The following is a 27602-nucleotide window of genomic DNA, read 5'->3' on the forward strand; positions in this document are numbered from 1 at the left end:
CAATGGAAACTAGTGAATACAAGTCTAATTTTAAGTCTGGTAGTAGATAAAGTGTAAACTTTTCAATGAAGTACAAAAAGTATATGTAGATACCACTGGAATAATAACATTAAATCAGTAGTTTCCAAACGTTTTTGACTGATGGTTCCCTTAATCTAATGTACCATTGGCTGTGGCTCCTCATTAGAGCTACAATTCTATACATTTTACTGGGAAGCATGTTTTTTGTAAGAATTCCACTGCTCCCCTGGTTGGTTTCCACTGCTCTCTGGGGAGCCATGGCTCATAGTTTGGGAACCACTGCATTAAATTATGATTTTTATATTTGCTGATGGTGTTTTCAACTTTTGGTGATTTGTGTATTCCTTCCTTCCATCGTGTTCTGTGATTTTCTTCCTTTCCTCCCATACATCCAAACCAGCAATATATGGTTTGCAATTCTAGTTTTCAGGACAACATAGAAATTATAACAAATATATGGTTTGTCATAAACCATTAAGGGAATCACAGTGTGCAAGAGGAAAGAGAGTGCAAACCCGCAAGCCCAAGGCTCATGCCAGTGCAAACGGAATGCAATAGAACTGTTCTTCTGTAGCAAACAACGAAGTGCAATGGATCTCCTCATCCTAGTGAGCTGGGAAGACTTGCAGCCCAGTCCTAACCTGCGCTGGTGCAGTAGGGCCAGGTGGCCTACGCTATATCCAGCATATGTTAGGAACAGGCTGGAGGTCTCCTCGAGTTAAGGGAACATTTGCTAGTGTCTCTTTTTTCTTTTTGTTTTTTTTTTCTTTTTGGGTGTGTGAGCCCTTTTGTAATAGGAAAATTCTTATTTTTGTAAATTGCTTTACTGACTTTTGTGTTGAAAAGCAGTGTATAATATTTAAATAACAGACTTTCCTTCTAACTTATTTCTAGGGTTTTCTGTACGCTTACAGCCTTAGTAACATCATTAAAACTACAATGAATCTGCACATGTCAATGCAGAAACCAATGACTAAAACCTCAGTGAAAGCATTATGCAGGCTTGTGGAACTTCTCAAAGTAAGTTGCAATGCACATATGCACCTTATTGCCCCTTATGCTTGCTGTTGTTAGATAGATATTGATTGATTGATTGATTGTTACAGTCAAAGACCAGCAAAAACATACATTACCGCCCTACAACAAGCGGAATTTAAGATTTCAGCATTAAAATACATTCAGCATTAAAATGCAGCATTAAAATACAATAAAATAGCCATCAAATAAGAGGGAGTAGCAATTAAAATTTCCTTTCATTATTAATAATGTCCTCCCGCATTTTGTAAGCAGCAGCCAAAAAACTTGCAGTTGGTCTTAAAAGCTGAGAATTAGCCCCTAAAAGAAGTCTCTTGGCCATTTCTGTTTGTGACAAGCCCAAGAATTTTCTGCTCAGGGGAATAATAAACTTATCCTGGACTTACTGTTGTTTATCTGCAGCATAATTATAAGTAGGTGAGTTATGGGACGTGCGTCTTATTAACTTCTGGTATAGTAATTAAGAAGGTATGCTGGTAAGAAGCAGGACAGAATAGAGGTAAATAGTTCAGGTAAAACATATTCATCTAAAACAGGGGTGCCCAAACTCGGCCTGGGGGCCATTTGCGGCCCTTGGGGACCCCTAATCTGGCCCATGGGGAGCCCCCAGTCTCCAGTGAGCCTCTGGCCTTCCGGAAACTTGCTGGAGCCCCTGCCGGCTTGACACAACTGCTCTCATCATAAGGTTGACTGTTTGACGTCTTGCACGAGCTGTGGGCTCCCTCCACTGCTTGCTGTTTCACATCTGTGAAGTAGCAGTGGTGGCAAAGGAAAGGCTGGTCTTGTTTTGTACATGGCCTTTTACAGGCCTTGAGCTATTGAGAAACCTTCATTCATTCATATAAGTTCCACCTCTAATATATTCATTTATGTAAATTTATTCAAATGTTACATGTTTATGTAAATTTGAATTTACATTTAATTCTTTTTTCTCCGGCCCCTAACATAGTGTCAGTGATGATGTGGCCCTCCTGCCAAAAAGTTTGGACACCCCTGATCTAAATAATACCATGGTAGCTGTATGTTTTAAGTTTATAGGTTTTCTTCACCACACTCTGCTCTGATTTTGAAGCAACTGTAGGCCAGTTTCTTAAAACTTGCTCTCTACATTGATGACCTAGATAAACATTCAGGCTTGAATCTGAATGGGATCTTAAATAATGCAAGCAGGGTCTGTTACCAGCAATGGGCTCTGATTGTAAAACAGTATTATTATTAAAATACCACTTTTTAACAAAAACATTTACAAAATGGTCTTAGATCACTAATATAAACCTTCAGCATGATTGTATGTGCTTCCAACATAATTTCTTAGGATAGCAGGATGCACCGTATACTTCTTTTGAAGATTTGTATTTGCTTTTAGTTGCAAATTGTTTTCTTTGGAACTTCCATGTGAGTGCACTTAGGTTTAGTAGTGAAAGATCATAAAAAAATTCTAAACTAGCTGCATTGATTCATGATTTAGATGATTAGACAGATGTGCACTTGGTCTCATGTGTTCCTTTCTCCTCTCCTTCACAACAGAGGGGAAGGAGATGAGAGTCTTCCAAATGCAAACCATGGTTCTCTATTTTGTCTGATTATGGGCAGCCATGATTTGTGCAACTCACCATTTGTTCACAAACAGGGTTGGTTTTCACATGTAAGGGCGCAATCCTAACCCCTTATGTCAGCGCTTTGCAGCACTGACGTAAGGGCAATGCAGCTCTGAGGTAAGGGAACAAACATTCCCTTACTTTGAGGAGGCCTCTGTGAGTGACACCCAACTACAGGATGCAGCACATGTCCCATTGGCACCGTTATGCTAGTGCTGGAAAGCACTGACATAAAGGGTTAGGATTGCGCCCTAAATCAGATTATTTATCTTGCTGACTGCAGCTTGTGGAAAGTATTTATGAGGAAAATAGTTTTCTTTACAGAGCAGCCAATGACTATTAGAATAAATTTATTCTAAATGACTGGTATTTTTTCTGCAATGTCATATTTGTGTAACTTTCATTTTCTGAATTTTGGCTAACTCTAGGCAATAGAACATACATTTTATAGAAGAAGTATGATTGTTGCTGACTCAGTCACACACATAGTTCAGCATCTTCAGCATCAGGCTCTTAATGCTATTTCTGTAGCCAAGGTATGTAACCAGAGTTTCAATAAGTACTTCTATTTTAGCTCCCAAATTACCATTAAGTTATTCTTGTGGCTTTCAAAATACGCAATGTACTGGAGATATTTTTGCACAAGCAGTTCTGAAACAAATGGATCTTGTGCCAGAGATTTTCATTAATTTGAAATGGGCTTGTAATGGAAAAGTCCTCAGTGAATTGTAATTAGTATGTATTTTCATTTGTGTATCTGTGGTTTTTCTCTCTTAGTTCATTTATCCACATTCTCTTTCACATCTGAAAAATACTTGACATGTTTCAATTAAATATAATAAATAATAATAATAAACTTTATTTATATCCCACCCTTCTCCCTAAAGGGACCCAGGGCGGCTAACAACATGTAAAAAACAAATTTAAAAACATAAATTAGGACAAATAGCAGATAAAAACATTAAAAACACATTAACAGAGACCATAAAAACAGTAGTCAGATTGAAAGACAGAATAAAAAGAGCACAAAAGAGCAAGTCACAGAGGAATCAGGCCTGTAAAAACTACAAAATGTGTAAAAAATGTTAAGAAGGCCAAGAAATCAGAAGGCTTGTGTAAACAGCAGTGTCTTCAGGCCTCGCCAGAAACTCTCAAGAGAGGGAGCCATTCTCAGGTCAAGGGGAAGGGAGTTCCATAATGTTGGTGCCACTACTGAGAAGGCCCTATTTCTTGCCGCCGCCCCATGGACCTCCTTGGGTGACGGCACTTGTAAAAAGGCCTTCTCTGATGACCTGAGAGGGCGAGCTGGATTGTACGGGAGTAGGCGGTCTCTAAGATATCCTGGCCCAGAGCAGTATAGGGCTTTAAAGGTCAAAACCAGCACCTTTAAAGTGACTTATTTATTTTGCCTTTTTCCACTTTATTTTAGATTAGTTTAACACCGTGCTTCCCAAACTCCTGCAAGGAAGGAGTGTAACTGTGTGTGTGGGAGGGGTATGGCAGCCACATGATCCCCAGGATTGCAGTGCCTCCTAAGGGAGGTGTTTTTTTTCCAACTTACCTAAGGGATTACTGGCCTCCAGGGAGTGTGGGGAGCCCTGCAGACGCCTCTGCAGGGCTTCCCAAGCCTCTAAAACTGTAAAAAAAATTGTTTAAAAGCCCTCTTTTTGATTGAAAACCAGAAGTGACTTTCAATCAAGGTTTTTTACTGTTACAGAGGCTTGGGGAGCCCTGCAGAGGCATTTGTAGGGCTCCCCGAAACCCCTCCCCCGGAGGCCAGCATCCCCTGAAGGTCAGTTTAAAAAAAAACACCCTCTCCCCTTGGCAGCAGCACAATCCAGGGGATCATGTTACTACCTCCCCTTCCCACCTCTTAAAGGGCCAGACCTAAGTGCTTCCAGGCTGGTGGGTTGTGATCCACCAGTTTGGGGAACCACTGGTTTAACAGTATGTGAATGTTTAGTTTGACAATTCAATCTTTCTTTATAAGTGCATGCTCCACGGTATGAATAGATGAGCTTTATTCTAATTATGAGGAGTTAAATTTTTTTTAAATCAGAAGCAAGGCAGTTACTCATTTGTGACAGGAGGTCATTAATTCCCTGTATATTTCATGTATTCTTATGTCAGATTCTCAAGAGGCGGGTGCACTAAACCTATGATGCATAGTGTAACCAGGCACAGGGCATGACTTTTGTTCTGTTACAGTGCCTAAAACCAAGGGTAGCATCTTGAATTTTCCTTTAGCCCCATTTCTAGGATTAAAAACAAAAAAGAGCTCCAACTGTAGTTGTAAAACTCCTCTTACAATTGAACAAACCCTTTTGTAAGTTCTGAATTGTAAGCTCCTCCCTCTTGTGCAGGCTGTGCTAAGCTGGAATAGAGGACTGTTCTGTGGGTAATTGGTCTTGCTCATCTGTTTAATTTTTAATTGTTCAGTGGATTTTGTTTAGTTGTGCCTTGGACTGAGCTCTTGAGATAAACCTACAAATAAATGTATAAGGCTCATCAATGTTGTATGTTCATTTCCAACTGTTCTAAAAATACTAAACACAAAATGCTGTTTCTGTGTTGTTTTTAATCAAGAAAAGAGTAATTTCAGACAAAAAGTACAGTGAACAGCGCCTTGACGTACTCTCTGCCCTTGTATTGGCTGAAAACACCCTCAATGGTCCTAGCACAAAACAGAGACGCCTGATTATTTCTCTTGCCCTCAGTGTGGGCACACAAATGGTATGTGTAACAGTTCCTTCCATACTGCAGTATCTTATGCTTCTGTTAATTAGGATAAACTTTGGAGGTTGCATGATCAATAGCTGTGACACAGCCTTAAAAAGAACTCTTACATAAGCATTGGATTGTCACCGCAATCCATTTCCTGTTTTATTTTTCTCTTTTTCAGAAAACTTTTAAAGATGAAGAACTCCTTCCTCTTCAAGTAGTTATGAAAAAGCTTGCTTTAATCAGTGAGCTAAGGGAACGGTAAGTTTAACTGCAGAATAAGCAGAAAGTATAGTGAGACAACTTGGAATGGGTCTTATTAACTGTTGCAGAATGTTGTGTGATACACAGGTGTGCCTGCTTACTGGCAGGGGTTCCATTTTGGAACCGCCATGGATAGCTTAAACTGCAGATGCAGGTGAACGCATCTCCCCCAAGAGGCGAGTCTGAGCTGGGTTCAGTCTGAGCTTTATAAGTCATTAAAAATGTTGCTTCCAGTTTTCACAGAAAAACCGGAAGTCATGTGCTTTGAGCTCTAAAGCTCAGTCTGAGCCCAGCAGAGGCTGGAGATAGATGTTCAAGGCCTCTGCTTAGCTCAGACTCCCTTCCAGAAGTGAGGGGAGCAGAGCTTCCCTCACCTCCAGAGGAGGCGCGTGGGGTGGGACAGACCCAGTCCCAGGTAATTGAATCCATGGATACGGGGGCCCCTTTGTATTGTATCATGTCCAAGAGTGTGTGTTTTCAGTGTGAAATGGTTTTGGATAGAAATTCAGCATCCTGGCAATCTCTCTCTTAAAAAACAACACCCAAATATTTTTTTAAAAAGTTGCTTAGGATCCAATCCACTGTGTTTCAGCTTTCAATTGTAAGCTGTCCTTAGACTATTTGGTGATAAGGGCTATTGATACCGGAAATGGATTTGAAAGGTGTGTTAACTGCTCACTAGGGTTAGTTTCAGAAGCCATGGGAGGGTTGGAAAATATTACATATGGTTTATCGAGCTTACTGGTGTTGAGAAAGTATGTTATTGACTCTTTAGAATGAATGTTTTAGAAATTGTGTTATAGTTTCTTTCTCAGTAACTCAGTTAATTTACATTCTAGAGTCCAAGCACAATGTGACTGTTGCTTCTTATACTGGCACAGAACAGTATTTCCAATTTATCTGGATGATGTCTATGAAAATGCAGTAGATGCTGCTAGGTTACATGTAAGTAAAACATTAGTCTGTAATAACAAGTCTCTCAGAGAAATGCCTTAATTCTAAAATCATTTCAAGTAAATACATCTGATAAGGGATTTCAGTGGATTTAAGCATGCATAGTATTGTGTCAGAGATTGTGGCCCCATTTTTAAGGAAGATAAAGATTCCTGAGACTGAGGGCTTCATTTTGTTTGTTGTACATTTTGAACACTCATCTAAAACAAGTATGAAAGTGTGTGTGTTCAGTCACTAAGATTTATTTAGTACAGTAGAAGGGGAAAATCCATGGGAAGGGGTGCCATCTTGTACGAGTGGCATTCTTCATTGGTTTTGGTGTCTCCTCTGACCCAATTGTAACAATGCATCATTGTTCAAGATCCTGAGTTTGAACAGCCTCTGTTTGCTTAAAATAACTTGTTGAACCATGTTGTTATTTGATGTTTGTATTAATTTGAACCTTTTTCTACAGTACATGTTTAGTGCACTGCGAGATTGTGTGCCAGCTATGATGCACTCGAGGCATTTAGAATCCCATGAGATACTTCTGGAGAGCTATGACAAAGAAATCATGGACGTTTTGAATACGGTACTAATGCAATGATTGTGTTTACTTTGAATGAAAGCTGTAAAGAGAAATGTGAGAGTTATCCGTTAAAATCTGTCTCTAAGGATGTTTGTGAATGTGTATATACAGTAGCCTGGTAACTATTGCTATAAAAGTAGTATAATATCTTATTTATCTGCTACTTTTATTGTGTTGATTGCTTTTATATGTTGATTTTTTTAAAACTAGACTGTTTTAGCTGAAGGTCAGGATAATGTTTTAATTAAATAAGAAAATAACTAAGTATAATTCTGTGCATGTCATCTTAGAAGTCCTATTGAATTCAGTGGGACTACTCCAGTGTCTGTCTGCAAAGAATTACAGCCTAATTCACTTATGCACTGCTGTAGATTTGTAGGGGGGAAAGCCTATAAAACAGTATGCTATTGGTGTATTAATAAAATATGTGAATGCTTATTGAATGGGAACTGTTACATTTCATGTATTGTAGATCTTAAGGGAAGAAAGTCATCTTTTTACCAAGTTTAAATCAATGACCACTGAAGTGGTACTTTTTGAAGAAAATTGTATGTGGGGGAGGGGGTGTTCTAAATGAATTGCATGTGCACTGGGTACTGAAAAATTCCGAACAGTGATGTGGACTATGGAGTGTGTGTCTGTCTGGTCATGTGTTGCTATTCTAGATTTAAATTTTCAAAATGATAGTGTAGTAATTTGATCATACTTATTTTACATGGATATTTTTACATAAGTGTTTTAACTAATGCTAAATTTTGAACAATACAGTGGTAGATACACAGGTAATTTAAAATTAAAATACTATTTATCTGGGTTTTTTAATGCCTTAAAAAAAAACTCAGCTCTTTCAAATCTTTCCTCAAGCATATCTCTACTTCTGTAAAGGTGTGGTGTTTTTAATCTCCATTTCTGTTGTTCTTCCTCTTTCTTCTTTTGTTTATATTTAGGGCAGGTACTTGTTATACATAAGCAGCACATGTGTGTTACATTTTAAGCAATAAACTAATAGCTGGCCTGTGATCAACCATGAGATTCTTGGTAGAATGGCCACAAAACTGTACTGCAAACATTATAAACTTCATAACATAATACTTCATCTTTTCACCCTATTGTGGAATAAAAATGAAATCTTCTCTGTTGGCCATCCACTAGAGATGGCAAGCTGCCCTTCAGGATCTCCTGTTTCTTTGCAGAGCTATGTTGAAATGAATTTTGTGTGGTTTGTATACTTCAGTGTTCAAACCCCTTAAAAATAGTGTTTATTATGACTTCTGTTTGTTGGAGCAGCACCTTCTGGACAAATTATGTAAAGAAATAGAAAAGGACCTGCGCCTCTCTGTGCACACACACTTAAAGCTTGATGATAGAAATCCATTCAGAGTTGGAATGAAGGACCTAGCCCACTTCTTCTCTTTGAACCCAATCCGCTTTTTCAATCGATTCATAGATATCAAAGGTAGGAATGAGTTAATCTTTTTTTTTTTTTAAAGCTGAATGGTTTTCTGTGAAGTTCTTAGATTGCAAAATCCATTTCATCTTTTGTTACTTCTGCTTTTTTCTTCCTGTTCTTAATATTATGTTAAAAGTAGATCCTGAACATAGATTTACAAACCTCCGCTCAGATTACCCATGTCTATTGAGCAAGAAAGTTTTCATCCTCTTGCTCTGTGCTATACTCATCGTTTATTAACAATGAAAAAAATGTAACTTCTGTTTTTGCAGCCCATGTGACTCACTACCTAGACAAGACTTTCTACAATCTAACCACAGTAGCTCTGCATGACTGGGCCACATACAGTGAAATGAGAAATCTAGCAACTCAGCGCTATGGCTTAGTTATGACAGAAGCACATCTTCCTAGTCAGACTTTAGAACAGGTACATCATGTTTGTGCTGGTCTTTGAATTGGATCGTCTTGCATTGCAAAAAATGTCTTCATTTGTTTCATTAGTCTCTTGGGATTTCTTTCTATGTATATTTGCAGAATATTCCCCCAATAAAACAAGAAATGAGTAGCCCCATGCCTATGCAGAGTGCTGCATGAGCAGACCTGTGAGGTTTTGTATCATGCCCGTGTTTTCTTTTTCATGGGTTAGCTTAGGTTTTGTGAATACTGTATTTTTTAAACTTTTATTAGGAATTGTTTGAGAGCTTGGCTGAGAGACTGCATTTAAATAAATTAACAAAGCTTTTGGTTCCAGAACTAAAGGACATTTTGAAAAAGGCAGACCTGAGTAATTAAGAAAAAGAAATCTGTGACCTTAAGGTTGAGTTTAAGTTTATAATTTCCAGCACTTCTGTCAGTGTCTGGATGTGAGACTACCTTGGAATCTTATGTGTACCACCTTGCATTCCATCATAGAAGCAAAGTGGAAAAACATGTATTGGTTAAATAGAACAGCATCCTTAAACAAGGATATTACTGGTCCATTTATGTCTGTAAAATATTTTGTTACAATTGATGGTAATTTAGTTGGCTTATTTTCACACTAGTGGTGGTTAAATTGTCTAAAATCATTCTTTCAGGGCCTTGATGTTCTGGAAATTATGAGGAACATTCATGTCTTTGTATCTCGTTACCTCTACAATCTCAATAACCAGGTAAGAAAGGCCAAGTCCGTACTCAAAATTAGCTAGCTGGTGTCTGATCTCCAGTCTGTAGCTGTGGGTAATTATGCAGCAACTGTTTAATTGCAGATCTTCATTGAAAGAATCAGCAACAACAAGCACTTGAACACCATAAATATAAGGCACATTGCAAACTCAATTCGAACGCATGGCACGGGAATTATGAACACAACTGTAAGTATTAATGTGGTATTCCCAGAATAGCTGAATTCTGGCATTTACAGACTTTTGAGTATTTAGGACTGCGTGGGCAGCACTGCAGAGCAAGAAATAGGAGGAATGTGTCTTAACAGCTGCAGCGGAGATAATTGCACATTGTTTAGCTCAAGGTTCAGCTGCATCATACATTTTGTGCTGTATTGCAGTTTGATGACTAGCTTAAGCTTCAGCTGATACAAAGCCTAACAACCAGCCTGTGGGTTATTGGCAGTTGATTGCCAGTTTGTAGGACTTTCTACTGTTTCTTTGTTCAATCCTAGCACACAATCTGAAGTGCTGGTTACAGCCTGTAAATCTCTTACTGTCTGAGAAGACCCTCTTCTCCATGCCTCATTCTGAGCCTGTTGCAGCCATGATTGACAAAACAATTTTGAATAGAGTCACAAGGCATATATATTTCAATAGGACCATGAATGACCTATTAATGGGCTTAGGGCCAGTTGTTAAATACTTTTGTAGCTGAGTTGCTACTGTGGTGTAGTTGAATCACATGTTGTCTTGCTATGGGGGATGCAGTGCTGGCATAGGAGGTGAATATCTCATCTACTTGACACACATGATTCCTGTATGTAGATGTTACTGGTAAGGCATGGGACTTCACTCTGCAGAAGCAACACCTGTGTCACAACTGTACTATATGAATTTGCCCTTCATGGTATTTTTGGGAGAAGTGGTGGTGCTGAACAGGGAAAAGTGCTTTCCAACCATGAGCAAATGTTTTCTAAAGAAAACTGTTATATTAATTTCCCTTGCTTTACTGAATATTTTCCTCATATTGTGTATTTAACATATTTCTTCAGGTCAATTTCACGTACCAGTTTCTACGAAAGAAATTTTACATCTTTAGCCAGTTCATGTATGATGAACACATCAAGTCCAGGCTGATCAAAGATATCAGATTCTTTAGGGAAGTTAAAGATCAAAATGACCATAAGGTATGTTGTATTTAAAATCTTCACGGGTACTTTCATTTCTCTGTGTGTTGTCTTCCGAAATGAACTAATAATCAGTGTATCTGTCAGAATGTAAGACACTTAGGGTGTAATCCTAATCCCTTATGTCAGTGCTTTCCAGCACTGGCATAGCGGTGCCAATGGGACATGTGCTGCATCCTGCAGTTAGGTGTCACTCATGGAGGCCTCCTCAAAGTAAGGGAATGTTTGTTCCCTTACCTCAGATCTGCATTGCCCTGCTGCATAAGGGGTTAGTATTGCACCCTTATTTGTTTAATAGCCAATGTTACAAAACAGGATCAGGTCCATTTGTGCTGTGTAGTTAAGAACTTCAGCCTGAGAGTTGGGTTTTCTTGTGATGTGTGGTACTAGTCTTAATATGCTTTTATGATAAAAGTTTGACTGGTACCTCACCTTTCTCTCACTACCCCTCACACTTTCATTTTAGGCTTTTTGTACTCTAACAACACATTTACAATGGTTTCTGAGAGTGTAGGCCGGAAATTATAATCTCTTATCCACAAAGAATTATGACTGCAGTTATTTCTATTTAAGATGCATTTGAATACAGTATTCTGAACATGTTTTTGTAAGGTAAGGGTTCTTCTGAGATTGTGGTTATCATGGAACTGATGTATAGTTCTAGAACAGATACTCATCTTTCAGTTTGTGTTGTATGGTCAGGATTACTAACATAGAGGAAGAAAGTATATGAGTGTTTGGGAGAACAATGGTGGGACTGATATCATTACTTTATTGCTATTTTTGTTTTTAAAGTATCAAAATAATTTCTCTAGTACCCCTTTGAGAGAGCAGAGAAGTTCAACCGGGGGATCAGAAAACTTGGAATTACACCTGATGGACAAAGTTACCTTGATCAGTTCAGGCAACTCATAAGTCAAATTGGTAAGAAAATATATTGAAAATACTATGTTGAGACATACTGGCCAGTATCCTAAGGGCTGTTCTAGGGTTATGGAGCATACCTCAGGAGGAGTTGAAATTAAAAAAAAAAAATTAATCCCACCCATGAAATTTCTAAGACTAATTATGAATGGTAATTACGATGCCTTCAATCAGATACATTTTCTTCTTGTTAAGTTAGGGCTGGAATTGGCTGGATTAAATAACTTCAGGTTTATATAATATGTGAAACTTTCTCTGTTGAACTTGGGTGCAGTCTAGCCAAACATTTGAAGTCCTGTTGATTTTAGTGGAAGAGAATTAAATGCATTGGTTGGATCATGCCCACAGGTTCTTAATTAGGATAAAGTAAAATAGGCACATAGAACATAAGAACATAAGAACATAAGAACAGCCCCACTGGATCAGGCCATAGGCCCATCTAGTCCAGCTTCCTGTATCTCACAGCGGCCCACCAAATGCCCCAGGGAGCACACCAGGTAGAGACCTCATCCTGGTGCTCTCCCCTACATCTGGCATTCTGACTTAACCCATTCCTAAAATCAGGAGGTTGCGCATACACATCATCGCTTGTACCCCATAATGGATTTTTCCTCCAGAAACTCGTCCAATCCCCTTTTAAAGGCGTCTAGGCTAGACGCCAGCACCACATCCTGTGGCAAGGAGTTCCACAGACCGACCACACGCTGAGTAAAGAAATATTTTCTTTTGTCTGTCCTAACCCGCCCAACACTCAATTTTAGTGGATGTCCCCTGGTTCTGGTATTATGTGAGAGTGTAAAGAGCATCTCCCTATCCACTCTGTCCATCCCCTGCATAATTTTGTATGTCTCAATCATGTCCCCCCTCAAGCGTCGCTTTTCTAGGCTGAAGAGGCCCAAACGCCGTAGCCTTTCCTCATAAGGAAGGTGCCCCAGCCCCGTAATCATCTTAGTCGCTCTCTTTTGCACCTTTTCCATTTCCACTATGTCTTTTTTGAGATGCGGCGACCAGAACTGGACACAATACTCCAGGTGTGGCCTTACCATAGATTTGTACAACGGCATTATAATACTAACCGTTTTGTTCTCAATACCCTTCCTAATGATCCCAAGCATAGAATTGGCCTTCTTCACTGCCACCGCACATTGGGTCGACACTTTCATCGACCTGTCCACCACCACCCCAAGATCTCTCTCCTGATCTGTCACAGACAACTCAGAACCCATCAGCCTATATCTAAAGTTTTGATTTTTTGCCCCAATGTGCATGACTTTACACTTACTGACATTGAAGCGCATCTGCCATTTTGCTGCCCATTCTGCCAGTCTGGAGAGATCCTTCTGGAGCTCCTCACAATCACTTCTGGTCTTTACCACTCGGAAAAGTTTGGTGTCATCTGCAAACTTAGCCACTTCACTGCTCAACCCTGTCTCCAGGTCATTTATGAAGAGGTTGAAAAGCACCGGTCCCAGGACAGATCCTTGGGGCACACCGCTTTTCACCTCTCTCCATTGTGAAAATTGCCCATTGACACCCACTCTCTGCTTCCTGGCCTCCAACCAGTTCTCAATCCATGAGAGGACCTGTCCTCTAATTCCCTGACTGTGGAGTTTTTTCAGTAGCCTTTGGTGAGGGACCGTGTCAAACGCCTTCTGAAAGTCCAGATATATAATGTCCACGGGTTCTCCCGCATCCACATGCCTGTTGACCTTTTCAAAGAATTCTATAAGGTTCGTGAGGCAAGACTTACCCTTACAGAAGCCATGCTGACTCTCCCTCAGCAAGGCCTGTTCGTCTATGTGTTTTGAGATCCTATCTTTGATGAGGCATTCCACCATCTTACCCAGTATAGATGTTAGGCTGACCGGCCTATAGTTTCCCGGGTCCCCCCTCTTTCCCTTTTTAAAAATAGGCGTGACATTTGCTATCCTCCAATCTTCTGGTACCGTGGCCGTTTTGAGGGACAAGTTGCATACCTTAGTCAAGAGATCTGCAACTTCATTCTTCAATTCCTTAATAACCCTTGGGTGTATGCCATCAGGGCCCGGTGACTTATTGATCTTTAATTTATCAATGAGGTCTGAAACATCTTCTCTTTTAACCTCTATCTGACTTAACTCCTCGGTTAGGAGGGGCCGTTCGGGCAGCGGTATCTGCCCGAGGTCTTCTGCCGTGAAGACAGATGCAAAGAACTCATTTAATTTCTCTGCCATCTCTAAGTCTCCTTTTATCTCCCCTTTCCCTCCCTCACCATCCAGAGGGCCAACCGCTTCTCTGGCGGGTTTCCTGCTTCTAACATATTTGAAGAAGCTTTTATTATTCCCCTTAATGTTGCTGGCCATGCGTTCCTCATAGTCTCGCTTGGCCTCCCCTATCACCTTCTTACATTTCTTTTGCCACAGTTTATGTTCCTTTTTATTCTCTTCATTAGGGCAAGACTTCCATTTACGGAAGGAAGCTTCCTTGCCCTTCACAGCCTCTCTAACTTGGCTGGTTAGCCATGCGGGCACCCTCCTGGATTTAGTGGAACCCTTCTTTCTTTGCGGTATACACCTCTGCTGGGCCTCTATTACTGTTGTTTTAAGCAGCCTCCATGCACTCTGGAGAGACTGGACTCTTTTTACCCTCCCTTTCAACCTCCTTCTAACCAGCCTCCTCATTTGAGGGAAGTCCGCCCGTCGGAAGTCAAGGGTTTTTGTTAGAGATTTGCCTGGTATTCTTCCCCCAACGTGCACGTCAAAACGGATCGCAGCATGATCACTGTTCCCCAATGGCTCAGTAACGTTTACATCTCTAACCAGGTCCTGCGTACCGCACAAAATTAAATCCAGAGTCACCTGTCCTCTGGTGGGCTCCGTGACTAGCTGATCTAAGCCACAGTCATTTAGCACGTCAAGAAATCCGGTTTCCTTATCGTGACCAGAACACAAATTGACCCAGTCAATATGAGGATAATTGAAGTCCCCCATGATTACAACCCTGTCCTTCCTTGTCACCTCCCTGATCTGTTTCCTCATTTCAAGGTCCCCATCAGATTTCTGGTCTGGAGGACGATAGCACACCCCTTGTATTACATCGCTGCTCAAGCCTGGTAATTTAACCCACAGAGATTCTACGGTGGAGTCGGACCCACCTTCAATCTCTACTTTGCTGGATTCTATCCCTTCCTTAACATAAAGGGCCACCCCACCTCCAACACGCCCCTGCCTGTCCCTCCTGTAGAGTTTATAGCCCGGGATTGCGGTATCCCACTGATTCTCCGCATTCCACCAGGTTTCCGTTATGCCCACTATGTCAATATTTTCCCTTGTCACCAGACATTCCAGTTCTCCCACCTTTGCTCGTAGACTTCGGGCATTCGCATAAAAGCATTTATACACGGAATGCCCCAGGACGGGCTGCTTATTTGCTCCTTTGTCCCCGCATCCTCTCATTGTGCCAAACCGTCTATCACATCCCATCTCCCTACCTTTCCCAATTTCTTCTCCTACCCTGCCTTTGTCTTGTTGTTCTCTAACCTCCCCATCCTCATCCCATAGGGATGAGGAGTCCCGAACCGGATGCCCCTCGGCTCCTGTCGGCCTTCCCCCAGGGATCAGTTTAAAAGCTGCTCTGCCACCTTTTTAATGTTATGCGCCAGCAGTCTGGTTCCATTCTGGTTCAAATGGAGCCCGTCCCTCTTGTACAGGCCCCGCTTGTCCCAAAACGTTCCCCAGTGCCTAACGAATCTAAACCCCTCCTCCCTACACCACCGTCTCATCCACGCATTGAGACCCCTGATCTCCGCCTGCCTAGCTGGCCCTGCGCGTGGAACAGGTAGCACTTCAGAGAACGCTACCTTTGAGGTCCTGGCTTTCAGCTTCCTGCCTAAAAGCCTAAATTTGGCCTCCAGGACCTCCCAGCTACACTTGCCCACGTCGTTGGTGCCGACATGCACCACAGCCGCTACCTCTCCCCCAGCACTGTCTACTAGCTTGTCTAGACGTGAAGTGATGTCCGCAACCTTCGCACCAGGCAGGCAAGTCACCATGCGGTCCTCACATCCGTCACAAACCCCCCTCTCTATGTTTCTAATAATCGAATCCCCCACTACAAGAAGCCCCCGACCCCCCTCCCGCCGAGGAGTATCCCGAGTGCGCTCGGATACGGGCCCATCCCCTGGAGAAGGGATCCCCCCTAGGGGATTGTTTCCCTCCTCTCCAGGATGACGTCCTCCAGTCCCGAGACTTCCCACCCAGGCAGCCGAGGAGCTGCACGCCTGAGGTTGGGACGAAGCCTGATCGTCCCCAGAAGTCTCCCCACGGTCCTCCTCTGGCTGCCTGCGCTTCTCCAGGTCGGCCACCAAGGCTTCAAGGGAGCGGACGCGTTCCCTGAGAGCCTGGAGCTCCTTGCACCGAGGACACACCCATGACTTATGCCCCAGAGGCATATAATCATACATATGGCACTCGATGCAGAACACTGGATAGCCCCCACCCTGCTGCTGGCTGTCTGACTGCATAGCTTTTTTGTTGTTGTTGTTTTATTTACGGGTCCTTTTAAAAAACCGTTCACTGGATAGCAGCCCTTTTCTCTAGGGAAGAGGAAGGGCAGTGTATGGGGCCCAGGCCTCCTCGCCCTGCTGCTGAACTCGCCCAGATGCTAAACTCTTGTGCCTTACCTGGCACTTAGTTCCCAGAGGCACTTGGTTCCCAGAGGCCACACGCGTCTGCAGAGAGCCTCACGCGATGGCCCGCCTAGCTTTATACTCCTGGCTGGCTCCTCCCCCCTCCTTCCTTCCTGATTGAAAGGGGGGCTGGCCTTCCCAGGTGAGTTTACAAAAGCTCAGGAAGGCAAATGGCTGCTGATGGGCGTGACCTACTCTGCAGGCTCCTGAATGGACTGCTTGGATTAGCCTACTGGGGCTCTTAATAGGTTGGGAATTGGCCCTTCCTAGGTCCTTTCCCTCCTAGTTCTGTTCTCTTAGGCTGGACTGTTTTTGTAACCTCAAGCTAGTTTTTATTTGGGTTTGTTTAATTATTTATTGCTCTCTAGATCCTGTGTCCCAATTTACTGACCTGTTTAGGTTATGTTCTAACTTAGATTAGGTTTAACCTGGGTTAAGTATAGGTTTAATTTAAACAAGTAGATAACCTGCTTTTCACTTTATCCTCCTCCCTTCCTTCGATTAAGTGCTACCTTAGGTGCAGCTAACTTTCAATTTTGATTTAAATGCCTGACCCTTGGGCACTTACTCACGAGTAGGACGCTGCTCTTACTCACGAGTAGGACTCTGCTCCTGCTCAGAGTAGCCCTATGTACCTCCCTTAGGTGCTAACTTTCAATTTTGATTTAAGGTTGCTTTAAAGGTAAGGTTAAGGTTAGAAGACAGGGAGTTAGAAAGACAAAGCGTTAGAATGAGTACACTTACCTCCTCCTCCTGCTCCTCCTCCTCTCCTTCTCCAAAACTCAGAGGTCTCCTTGCCTTCTCCTCGCCCAGATGCTAAACTCTTGTGCCTTACCTGGCACTTAGTTCCCAGAGGCACTTGGTTCCCAGAGGCCACACGCGTCTGCAGTCTCTAAGTCTCTAAGGTCTCTAAGTGCATTCTGTTAAGTGTATAAGATTGCCACTATGCTCTTGAATAGCTTGTTTGTTTAGAGATCAAATTGTATTGACTAGACTAGAGGGACATAATTTTATTGGAGATCCCCAGGAGATTTTCTCTTTCTAAATGTTATTTTGTTAGAATGTTCATTCTAGAATTTAGAGTGGTTATCATTCTAAATGCTCAGCTGGTTATTTCTCTCTATATTCAGATGCCCAATTTCTTTTCCATGTTTATTAAAGGGAACGCTATGGGCTATGTGCGAATGATAAGATCTGGTGGACTTCACTGCTGTAGCAGCGCAATCAGGTACGCACCAAGGACATTTCAGCTTGCCTTTCCATGTTGTTGTAATGTCTTTGCAGTTATGTTTTTCTGCCTGCAGTATGGGTCTGTTCATATTTGGAAGACACTTCATTACATGCAACTGCAGTTGCAGTGCAGCTGGTTGCAGCAGCATTAGGTCAGGGTCATGGCCAGGATTTTTTTGTTCTCCATAACCCGCCTCCGGCCTTGAATACATTGTACAGTTCTGCAGAGTAAACTTACCAGTGTTAATTTTAAATAAGCATTGTTTTGATGTTTGCGTTTTGTGAAGTTTTTGCAAAGAATGATATATCAGCAGCAGTAATGGTAGAGATGTAGTGGAGAAGCAGTGAGCAGCAGAAAGTGCAGAAACTGTGCCCCCAAACACTGGCGCATTTTTGGTGATGGTCCACACAGTTTCTTATGTATCTCTGCTAGCTTTGTGGATAGAATTAAGCTAGAACTAAGCTGTAATTTCTTTTTTTAATGATGCTGAGATTGTCAGGAATCAGCAATGGAAGCACAAATTCTGCATGAAATTTCATAAAACATGCATCTCTATGCATAGTTGCTGACACTGTAGGGTATAGTAACTCTGCCAGTCCTCACCAGAAGATTATGATTGGTGTTTTGTTCACCATTGCTATATTCGTCTGAGCAAGAGCATGATAAGGTATAAGCAGAAACACGTAATATGACAAATATGAAGACTAGATTAGTTTTCATATACCTGCTATGGCACTGAACTGTTAGTAAACTGGATGTGAAATTTGTAGGTTTGTTCCTGATCTTGAAGATATTGTTAATTTTGAAGAACTTGTGAAAGAGGAAGAACTATCAGAAGAAACACAAAAGGCAGCCAGGTATCTTATCTGATATACATGTACCAAATTTTATTTTATTCCTCCCTGTGCTGAATGCTTAAAAACTGTCTCTGGGGAAAAAAAATTGTGATTTTGAGTATGTTGGAGCCTAAAAGGCTTTTTTGAGATATTAATTAAAATATATTTTATAACCATGTAATCCATTCTTTTTCTCACTTGTAAATCATCTGTCTATGTTTGCATATTTAACTGAAGGCTGAAGTACACTCACTGTAGGAAATTTGTAATCGGATCTCCTAATTTGTCTTATTTGTTCATTAAAGCAGGCGTGGGATGCTCTCCACCACCACCGTTTTCCTAATCTAAATTCCCCCTCTGGCTGCTATTAGCCCTGTAGCAGGGGAAAAAAAAATCAGAGCCTCTGGAGCAGGGGTGTCCAAAGTTTTTGGCAGGAGGGCCACATCATCTCTCTGACACTGTGTCAGGGGCTGGGGAAAAAAAGAATTAATTTACATTTAAAATTTGAATAAATTTACATATATTTACATAAATAAATATATTAAAGATGAACTTCTATGAATGAATGAAGGTCTTGCAATATCTCAAGGCCTATAAAAGGCCTTGCACAAAGCAAGGCTGGCCTTTCCTTTGCTGCCGCTACTGCATTACAGACATGAAACAGCAAGCAGTGTAGAGAGCCCTCATTCTACAGCTCATGCAAGAGGTCAAACAGTTGCCCTCACGCTGAGAGCAGTTGTGTCGGGCCAGTGTGGGCTTCAACAAATCTCCAGAGGGCCAGAGGCTCTTTGGAGACTGGGGGCTCTCTGAGGGCCACATTGAGAGGCTTCGAGGGCCACAAGTGGCCCCAGGGCTGGGGTTTGGGCACCCCTGCTCTGGAGACTCTTTTAAGAGAAAAAATGTGAATGTTCTGCGTTCTATATAGTTGTGTGCTGTTCAGGCCTTATTGAACCAATCAATAACCTAAACTAGTTAGTAAATGTAAAACCAAAACCTTCTGTGGAGTTCTTCAATTTTCTGCTGCCCATTTAGCAAAGCAAGCCAGACTTATTTAAATATTGAGAATTCTGAAAGTCAACATAATGCTATCATGGTATGCCTAGTATAAAGCATTGCAGAAATTTAAATTTGGTTTTTGCAAATGCTGGATAGTGATGGCTTAGTTATAATATTTAGGAGAAGTGTATTGAACGTTTATCAAAAAGTAATGTTGTGGGGACAGTTACTGTAAGCGTGTTAGAATAAGAATTAGCCACACTTCACAGCATTTTACAATTGAATCTTAAATTACCGTTTTTGCTCATTCAAGATAAATAAGTAGTTTTGATACTATTTAATTAGCAGCTTCATGGGAAATGCGTTCAGTGCTGCTGTATGTTGATCCTCCCTTTGGAAACCAGATAGCCAAACGTTTTCTTATTCCATATCTGCACTTCAGATTCTGTTGCCTTGGCATCAAGGGACCAGGTGGCCAAGAAACAACTATCTCTGATTGCAGAGATAGGAAAGAGGCAGAAAAGGGCTTAAAAAGCAAACCCAAGTGGGTTAAGCAGTGGCACTAGCTAGTTCTAAGAAGTGTAGTAAGGAAAGGGGGCCAAGGTTGTTTTTGCAAATGCTTAGGTGGCAGCTTACAAAAGAGTGGTAGCTCAGCGGATGCTTTCAGCAGGAGTTTTTCAGTTGCTTTGGAAATAAAGTATATCTCCACTTTGCAGGCAATTGGATTCTGTACTTGGCGATCTCACACGCAACTCTGCAGAAGGCACAGAGTACTTCAAAATGCTTGTGGATGTGTTTGCTCCTGAATTTCGCAGTCCAAAGAACATGCATCTACGAAACTTTTACATAATCGTTCCCCCACTGGTTAGTTGTTTTTTTTTTGTTTGAGTTTTAAATGATGTGATTTGATCACCTGGGCTGAGTGTGCTTTCTAGAATTGTGAAGAGAGTTCTGAAAAAATTTATGTGTGAAGTTTATTTATACCTATGTCCCCTGTGTACAAGTGTTGAACCTACAGAGCTACTGTATGGGCAGGAGCCAGTGTTCAGTGAAAGAGCACATTTTTCATATAGGAGATCTTGAGTTCAGCTTCCAACACCATCACAAATCTAGAACTGGTAGAATCCTTCCTGACATTTGTTTTGGTATTGTTCATTTGCTGTTACCATATGGCATGAAGCTTTTTGTTAAGTTGTGTCCGACTCTTCGTGATCCCATGGACCACAGCATGCCAGGCCCCCCCATCTACCACTAACTTCCGGAGTGTGCCCAAATTCATGTTCGTTGCCCCTGTGACACTATCTAACCATCTCATCCTCTGCTGTCCCCTTCTCCTTTTGCCTTTAATTTTTCCCAGCATCAGGGTCTTTTCTAAAGAGTCCTTCCTTCTCATGAGATGACCAAAGTATTTAAGCTTCAGCATCTGGCCTTCCAATGAACAGTCAGAGTTGATTTCCTGTAGCATTGAATGATTTGATCTCCTTGCAGTCCAGGGGACTCTCAAAAGTCTTCTCCAACACCATAATTCAAAAGTGTTTGTTCTTCAGCACTCAGCCCTCTCACAGCCATACATTCCAGCTCTCACAGCCATACATTACTAGGCATGAAGTTTACCTTTTATTTATTGCCTTTTGACAACTTCCTTTCTCTTGTTTTTAGGCTCTCAACTTCATAGAGCATTCAATCAGCTGCAAGGAGAAACTGAACAAAAAGAACAAAGCTGGTGCCGCTTTCACTGATGATGGTTTTGCCATGGGTGAGTTCACGAGGGAACAGTGTGCAAAGTTCCTGCAAGTTTCTTTTTATACCATCACTTTTTGAATTTTTGTTTTAGAGTTGTGGATAGAATTAATACTGTCTAGCATTTATAGAAGATAGTCTGGACTATCTTGAATTGTGCATATAACTTGTATAACTTGTATGGAAGTAATAGAGCACCTGCTTTGCATACACTGAGCATAATCCTGGCCTCTCCTGTTGAAGTCTCTTGGGTGACAGGACTGGGAATGCCCTCTTCCTAAGACCCTGGTGAGCCACTGTCGGTCAGAATATGTAGTGCAGAACTTAAGTGGACAAGTAGTCAGTATAGGATAGCTCCATATGGCGTCATGCATCTATGCACTTGTCAGGAGATAACTTTATCTTGGAGAGTTGCATCATTATTTGAGAGGGTCAGTGAATTTTGAATTACGTGAAATGCTAAGTTACTGAGGGTTGAGGGAAGCAGAGTAGTTTTGTGAGCAATACTTATAGGGATTCCCTGTCCCACAAGAGACAGTGCTGCTCTTTTATAGATGCTTTTAAGGCAGGCAGATGTTTCACAGGTGCACTGATGCCTGTCATTTTGTTGTAGAAAAGCAAACAGCTGCATCTGAACACTTTAAAGGACAGTCTTGGGTGGTGTGTGACAATGTGCCCTTTGGTTCCTTATTCTGAGCTTTTGACGTTTTCATCCTTAACACTCCCTTTCTATACAAATAATTTGACCAGGGGTGTCAAACGTAAGGCCCACAGGCCGAATGCGGTCCCTGGAAGCAATTTATCAGGCCCCTGTTATAATCAGGCTTTCCCAGTGTGATGATTGGGTTCTCTCATATCTTGAAAATATGAACAAGATTTGCACATTTTCTCTTCTGTCATTTGCAGCTAATGAGTTTCTGTGTGAAAGCAAAGTGTTTATTTCTGGCCATCACCTACTTAATGATGTCACTTCCTGCTTACTGACATCACTTCCAATCCTCAGCAGGCAATTCTGTTTAAACCCTGCAGGCGTCGCTTACATTCTGAAGCTTTTGAACCAGTACCAAGAGTTTGACTCTCTCCACTGGTTCCAGTCAGTTCGAGAGAAATATCTGAGAGAGATCAGAGCAGTAGCGAAGCAGCAGAACGTCCAGTCGTCTACTCAAGATGAAAAGCTGCTACAGACTATGAACCTTACTCACAAGCGACTGGATGTTTGTTTGCAGGTAAGGCTTATTATCTTTTTCATTGTAGGTATGCGAGGAGAGGCAGCAGTTGATCAAGGAAACAATGGTTAGTTATTAGTTGGTGATTAAGTTTAGATTTTTAGATTTGGCAGATGGGTCCCAGAAAGTATAGAATCTTGGAACCAAAGGCACACAAGCAGAACTCGCTTCAAAGAATGTGGCTTTTCTGTCCCCTAAAAGTCACTCTTGGGGATTAGGGGACTCTCTGGAATGACAAGGGATTGGGAGTAGGGGGCTGTAGTGGGAATGCAAAACCAGAAAGCCGACTTGTGTGAGAAGTGTCTTCTGTTCACGCAAAAGCATGTTCAGAAGGCGGGAGCCCAAGTGGGGAAAAAAAAATTAACCACAAATTTTAAGCAAAAATTATGAGAAAAAGGATCTTGTTATAAGTCCAGGCTCATCAGTATCTGACTGAGATGCTGATCTGCCAAGGCAGAGTGTTAGACTATAAATAGTTAGCCTTGTGCAAGGAAGTGGCTGATAGATTATATTTCTGAAGTCCTGCAAAGACACAGCAGAAGTGTATAAATAAATTAGTTGTGCAGTGTGCCAGCTCTGAAATGGAGAAAAATAAAATTGATTGGTTAACTTTGTTTTGAAAAGTGGTGTTTTTGCCTTGCCCGACACTTGATTTATAAGAAACAACTTGTGTGATTAATAATTTGAATATAAACGATACAGCAGTGGTGTTGGTAATGAAGAGTTTTCTAGTATCTATCCACTATGTACAGAGACTGTAAGGATTCTTACTTTGTGGTAAATGTATACTTGTTGAGGATTTATTTCCTGTATGATTTTTCATAGGAGTTTGAGCTGCTTTATTTCTCACTAAGCAGTGCAAGGATCTTTTTTAGAGCAGATAAAACAGCAGCAGAAGAAAATCAAGAGAAAAAAGAGAAAGAAGGTCAGTGAAAAGTATTGTGGTCTTGTGGGGCAGGGGACATATGGCACTGGATTTCAGGTGTTTTCAGGCACTACACCCTATAAGCAATGAAACTGTGTTGAATTATCTTGTTGGGATACGAAACGGAACACTCTCTTCTTCTATCCTCAGTTTTGTTGTTACTGCTTTAGAATACTGCCTGAATGTTGGGGATAGTGGAAGTCAATTCCAGCAGTTTGAATGTATGCAGTAACGTTTCTGCTTTGAGCAAGAAGTCTGGAAGATTGAGCAAACATCCAATTAGTTGATTGAGGATCTCTCTCTCAGCACAATTACTGCTTAAATTCCATTGAAATCAAAGACACTGGCTTTCAAAAGTACTACTGTGAAACAGAGAACATCCTCCTTTAGAAAAATTTTAGTCCAAAATATGAGGAATGAAGGTTGAGTTTATGTAGATTGACATAACAGACATTTACTTTCTGATATTAGCTAGTTTTGATGCAGTAATGCTAAGGAGATTTTTTTAAATGATCCCTAAGGGCATGCCCATGATGTTGAATGGAATTGGGTATCTGGTAAGAGTTATTTTCCAGAGCATAAAATATTCCTATGTATAGCTGAGTTAGGTGTGTTTGACAGGCAGTTATTGGCTGTTTTCACTGGATTAAGTGAATTATTGCCTGATAATTCTGTATTTGGTTTTACATACATGAATATTAGATGACAGGCATTTGCACTAGTGATACAAGTTTTGGATGCTTAATGACAATCATCCAGTTCCCCTTAATGACTAAAGCCCTTATTACTAAAACTAAGCCCTTATTACTAAAACATGTGTTAGTGCAGTGTTTCTCAAACTGTGGGTTGGAACCCACTAGGTGGGTTGCGAGCCAATTTCAAGTGGGTCCCCGTTCATTTCAATATTTTATTTTTAATGTATTAGACTTGATGCTCCCATGGTATGCAACTGCATTTGGGGAAATGTTACAGACATGTACTTTTAACAAGCTACTCTGTATATTCGTTTAACAATGATAGTAAATGGGATTTACTTCTGGGTGGGTAGGATTGCAGCCTAGGATTGTTAGAAATTGTCCTGCTTGATGATGTCACTTGCAGTCATGACATCACTCTCATTCTAAAAAGTGGTTCCCGTTGCTAAATGTGTGAGAACCACTGTGTTAGCATATTTACATCTTGATCCCATTCTATCGGTAGACAGTGTTCTTACGAGGTCTCTCCCCTTTTCTCTTGTAGAAGATTCTACAAAAATCAGCAATGGAGACCTGTCCAATTCTAACTCTGCAGATCCTGTTGCGAAATGAGCACTGGTATGCTGCTTTTATGATGTGACTATATGGCCTGGGTTTGTTTTCCTAACCAACAATTGCATTTCAGGTTTTTAAACTGTGCAGCACTTGGAAAGTAGTTAGCCAAGGTCGTGGATTGGTCAGCTAGCTTTTCTCTCTCCCATGCCACCCTCATCTGCAGCAATAAATGAAAAAGCAGGTCTGAGCTGAAACTACTTCTCATGGTGGGCAGTGCTGAAAAATGGCTTCTCTTTCCAGTATGCAAATTCAGTATTTTTGCCAAAAATGCTTGCTTATTTATACAAATTGTCCTCGGGGTGATAGCACTTGGGCAAAAAATATGGCTGCGTAGTGTAGTACCATTGTGTTCAATATGTTATCCCTGATGACTACTCCAGGAAAGAGGAAGCATCAGAGAGAGATTAGAGAGGTGCGGAAGAGGAAAAGCCAGTGAAGGTTGCTTGCACAATCTTAGCCTGCAATCCTGTACACACTTACAGGAGCAAGTACCACTGAATTCAATGGGGCTTGCTTCTGAGTAGATGTGCATAATATTGCAGTGGAACTGGTTTGAGGAGAAATTTCCACTCCACCAAAATCAAGTAGCTAATATTAACACATTTCTAGTAAGACATAAGAGCAGCCCTGCTGGATCAGGTCCAGAGCCAACTGGTCCAGCTTCCTGTATCTCACAGTGGCCCACCAGATGCCTCTGGGAGCACAAAAGACTACAAGATACTTGTGTCCTATTGCCATTCCCTTGCATCTGGCACTCAGAGATAGGCTACCTCTAAAACCCAGAGGTTGCATATAGTCATCATGGCTTGTAACCTAAAAGACTAAGTTCCTCCCTAAAGACTAAGTGGAGGGTGATCTATTTTTTCTTACCAGTTTGTAAAGATTTCATCTGTATCTGCCATTCTTTATTGCAAAGGACATTAATAGTAACAATAATTCCTCTTAAATCTGATATAAGCTATTTGTTTCTAACTATGCAGTGCATCTTACATTTGTATTTCTTGCTTTCTGGTGAAATCTAGAACGGCAGTGACTTGTTGAAATCAATTGGACCAAACAGGCATGGAATCATTCACCTTCTGAACTGAAAAGTGGCCCAGAAGCACCAGGAACTGTAGGATGACCCATATTTGTTCGGTTTCAATTTGCAGTTTGTCCTGTTGAAATGCCAGAGTGTGCTCCTGAACCTCACTTATAACTTCTTGTTTTGGAATTTGCTGCTTTACTTTGATACAATTTCATAACACTTTTTTAAAATCTTGCATTTGGCTTAATTCAATCAAGCAACATCACTGGCACTGCTACTGTTGCTTTTGTCCTTATTTAAAATCTGTTAGACCTTTGGAATCCAAAGAACCAGTCAGCTTCTGTCTTTCAGAGACTGACACTGTACAAGCATGAAATTTTTTAGGGCATCTCCCTGCTACAGTAAACCTGCACTCATTCCCTTTTCCACTTTGTTGCCTCTAATTTGAGAGAATCTTTAGTTTAGGGCGTCATATGTGCCTGAACTCTACAGTGCCAACCAAACTAATATGGTTGTGCTCACAGGGTCTCAAAGAAGAGCATCCTTTCTCTTCACTTGCGTCTCACCTCATGCATAGGCACTGCTTTGTGAATATATACATATGTACAGTCTATATTTTTTGAATATAGGATAGTAATCGTGTACTCTGTCCACCTCTCAATGCTATACAACCAATTAATAGGGGAAGCAATTTGGGAGCTTAGTGTGACTTCCAGTTTACATTCTTAGAGCAGGTTCTTAGAGCAGTGATAACTTCTTACTAGTGCCACGAAGTGGGATTCCCACCAAAACTCTCATGAGGCTTCAGGTGGAGAACTTTTGCACCTACTGTGGGTGTGTTGTGGGAGCAGGGACTGAAGAAAGAGGAAGAATACCTGCAACCATATGATACTACAGAGGTACTTTCTTCCTACTCCCCTCCCATTTTCAAGCATGAAAGCAGCAGCTCTTACCAGGAGCTGAGTTCCCCCAAAAACCAGAAATAAAGGGAAGTATGCCTGCCTCCCCCCCCCCAATTCTTATGCACACTTAAATTGTCAGACTCCTTCTTTGTGAGGTATGTAGCAGCATATAAATCTTCAAGCCTCCTTTCCTCAACAGAAGTCCACATGAATAAGACTAAACCCAGAATGAAGTACTTGTGGCTAAAGTGCTTTTCTAGAAATAAGCTCACTTGTGCTTGGCCTAGCAGGAGCAATAAAAATGGTTCAGTAAGTCCTCTGCATGGACAGTTTGTATGCTTAAGCATCTGAAAGAAATGCAGACCAGAGGTCCTGCTGCAGCTTGTCATTGAGGTAAATTGACCAGTTCCATCTGATGAATAGCTGTGTTCAAATTCTCAGGAATGAAGGGGACCAAATATAACATGTCTTACTCTGATTCATTTTACAAAAGCATTTTGTTACCTCAGTGCTTTTTTTTTGGTTCTGTTATATATTCTGTACATAATGTTAATAAATGTAACTTTGGAAGTGGATTTTCTTTTTGTTTAGTGTACAGTCATTATCTGCAGCAAGTTTTAGTGATCAGTAATGCTGTGTCTTCTGGAAAAGAGCCAACAGTGACAATTAGTTGTCAAGCAGCACATGGGAGGAGCAAATGAATCTTTTCAACAGAGCACCAGGATTGACAGATCCTGTGTGGAACTGTGAGAGCATTCAGATGTAACACCAAGTCACGGTTTGGTTACACAGGCCTACAAAATTGAGGGTCAGAAAGGTTTTTCCCAAACTTCATGGTGGTTTGATATGAATTTGGGGTGCTGATTCCAAAAATGG

General features: G+C 41.3%; 1 protein-coding gene across 1 annotated transcript in view; it reads left to right on the top strand.

Moving 5' to 3' along the window:
- Positions 1 to 27296, top strand: part of WASHC4 (WASH complex subunit 4) — a 47037-nt gene extending 19741 nt beyond the window's left edge. The window contains exons 15-34 of the mRNA XM_066634214.1: positions 916 to 1041; positions 3083 to 3190; positions 5241 to 5387; positions 5557 to 5636; positions 6479 to 6584; positions 7048 to 7164; positions 8449 to 8617; positions 8884 to 9038; positions 9688 to 9762; positions 9859 to 9963; positions 10809 to 10943; positions 11759 to 11867; positions 17695 to 17761; positions 18535 to 18621; positions 20313 to 20460; positions 21256 to 21352; positions 22366 to 22562; positions 23388 to 23487; positions 24727 to 24800; positions 25820 to 27296. Coding sequence (XP_066490311.1) covers positions 916 to 1041; positions 3083 to 3190; positions 5241 to 5387; positions 5557 to 5636; positions 6479 to 6584; positions 7048 to 7164; positions 8449 to 8617; positions 8884 to 9038; positions 9688 to 9762; positions 9859 to 9963; positions 10809 to 10943; positions 11759 to 11867; positions 17695 to 17761; positions 18535 to 18621; positions 20313 to 20460; positions 21256 to 21352; positions 22366 to 22562; positions 23388 to 23487; positions 24727 to 24794 — 2196 coding nt within the window. The 3' untranslated portion in view covers positions 24795 to 24800; positions 25820 to 27296. The remainder of the gene's footprint in view (positions 1 to 915; positions 1042 to 3082; positions 3191 to 5240; positions 5388 to 5556; positions 5637 to 6478; positions 6585 to 7047; positions 7165 to 8448; positions 8618 to 8883; positions 9039 to 9687; positions 9763 to 9858; positions 9964 to 10808; positions 10944 to 11758; positions 11868 to 17694; positions 17762 to 18534; positions 18622 to 20312; positions 20461 to 21255; positions 21353 to 22365; positions 22563 to 23387; positions 23488 to 24726; positions 24801 to 25819) is intronic.
- Positions 27297 to 27602: the final 306 nt, after the last annotated feature.

This window comes from Tiliqua scincoides, chromosome 7 (genome assembly GCF_035046505.1).
Source record: "Tiliqua scincoides isolate rTilSci1 chromosome 7, rTilSci1.hap2, whole genome shotgun sequence".
Lineage (NCBI taxonomy): Eukaryota > Metazoa > Chordata > Lepidosauria > Squamata > Scincidae > Tiliqua > Tiliqua scincoides.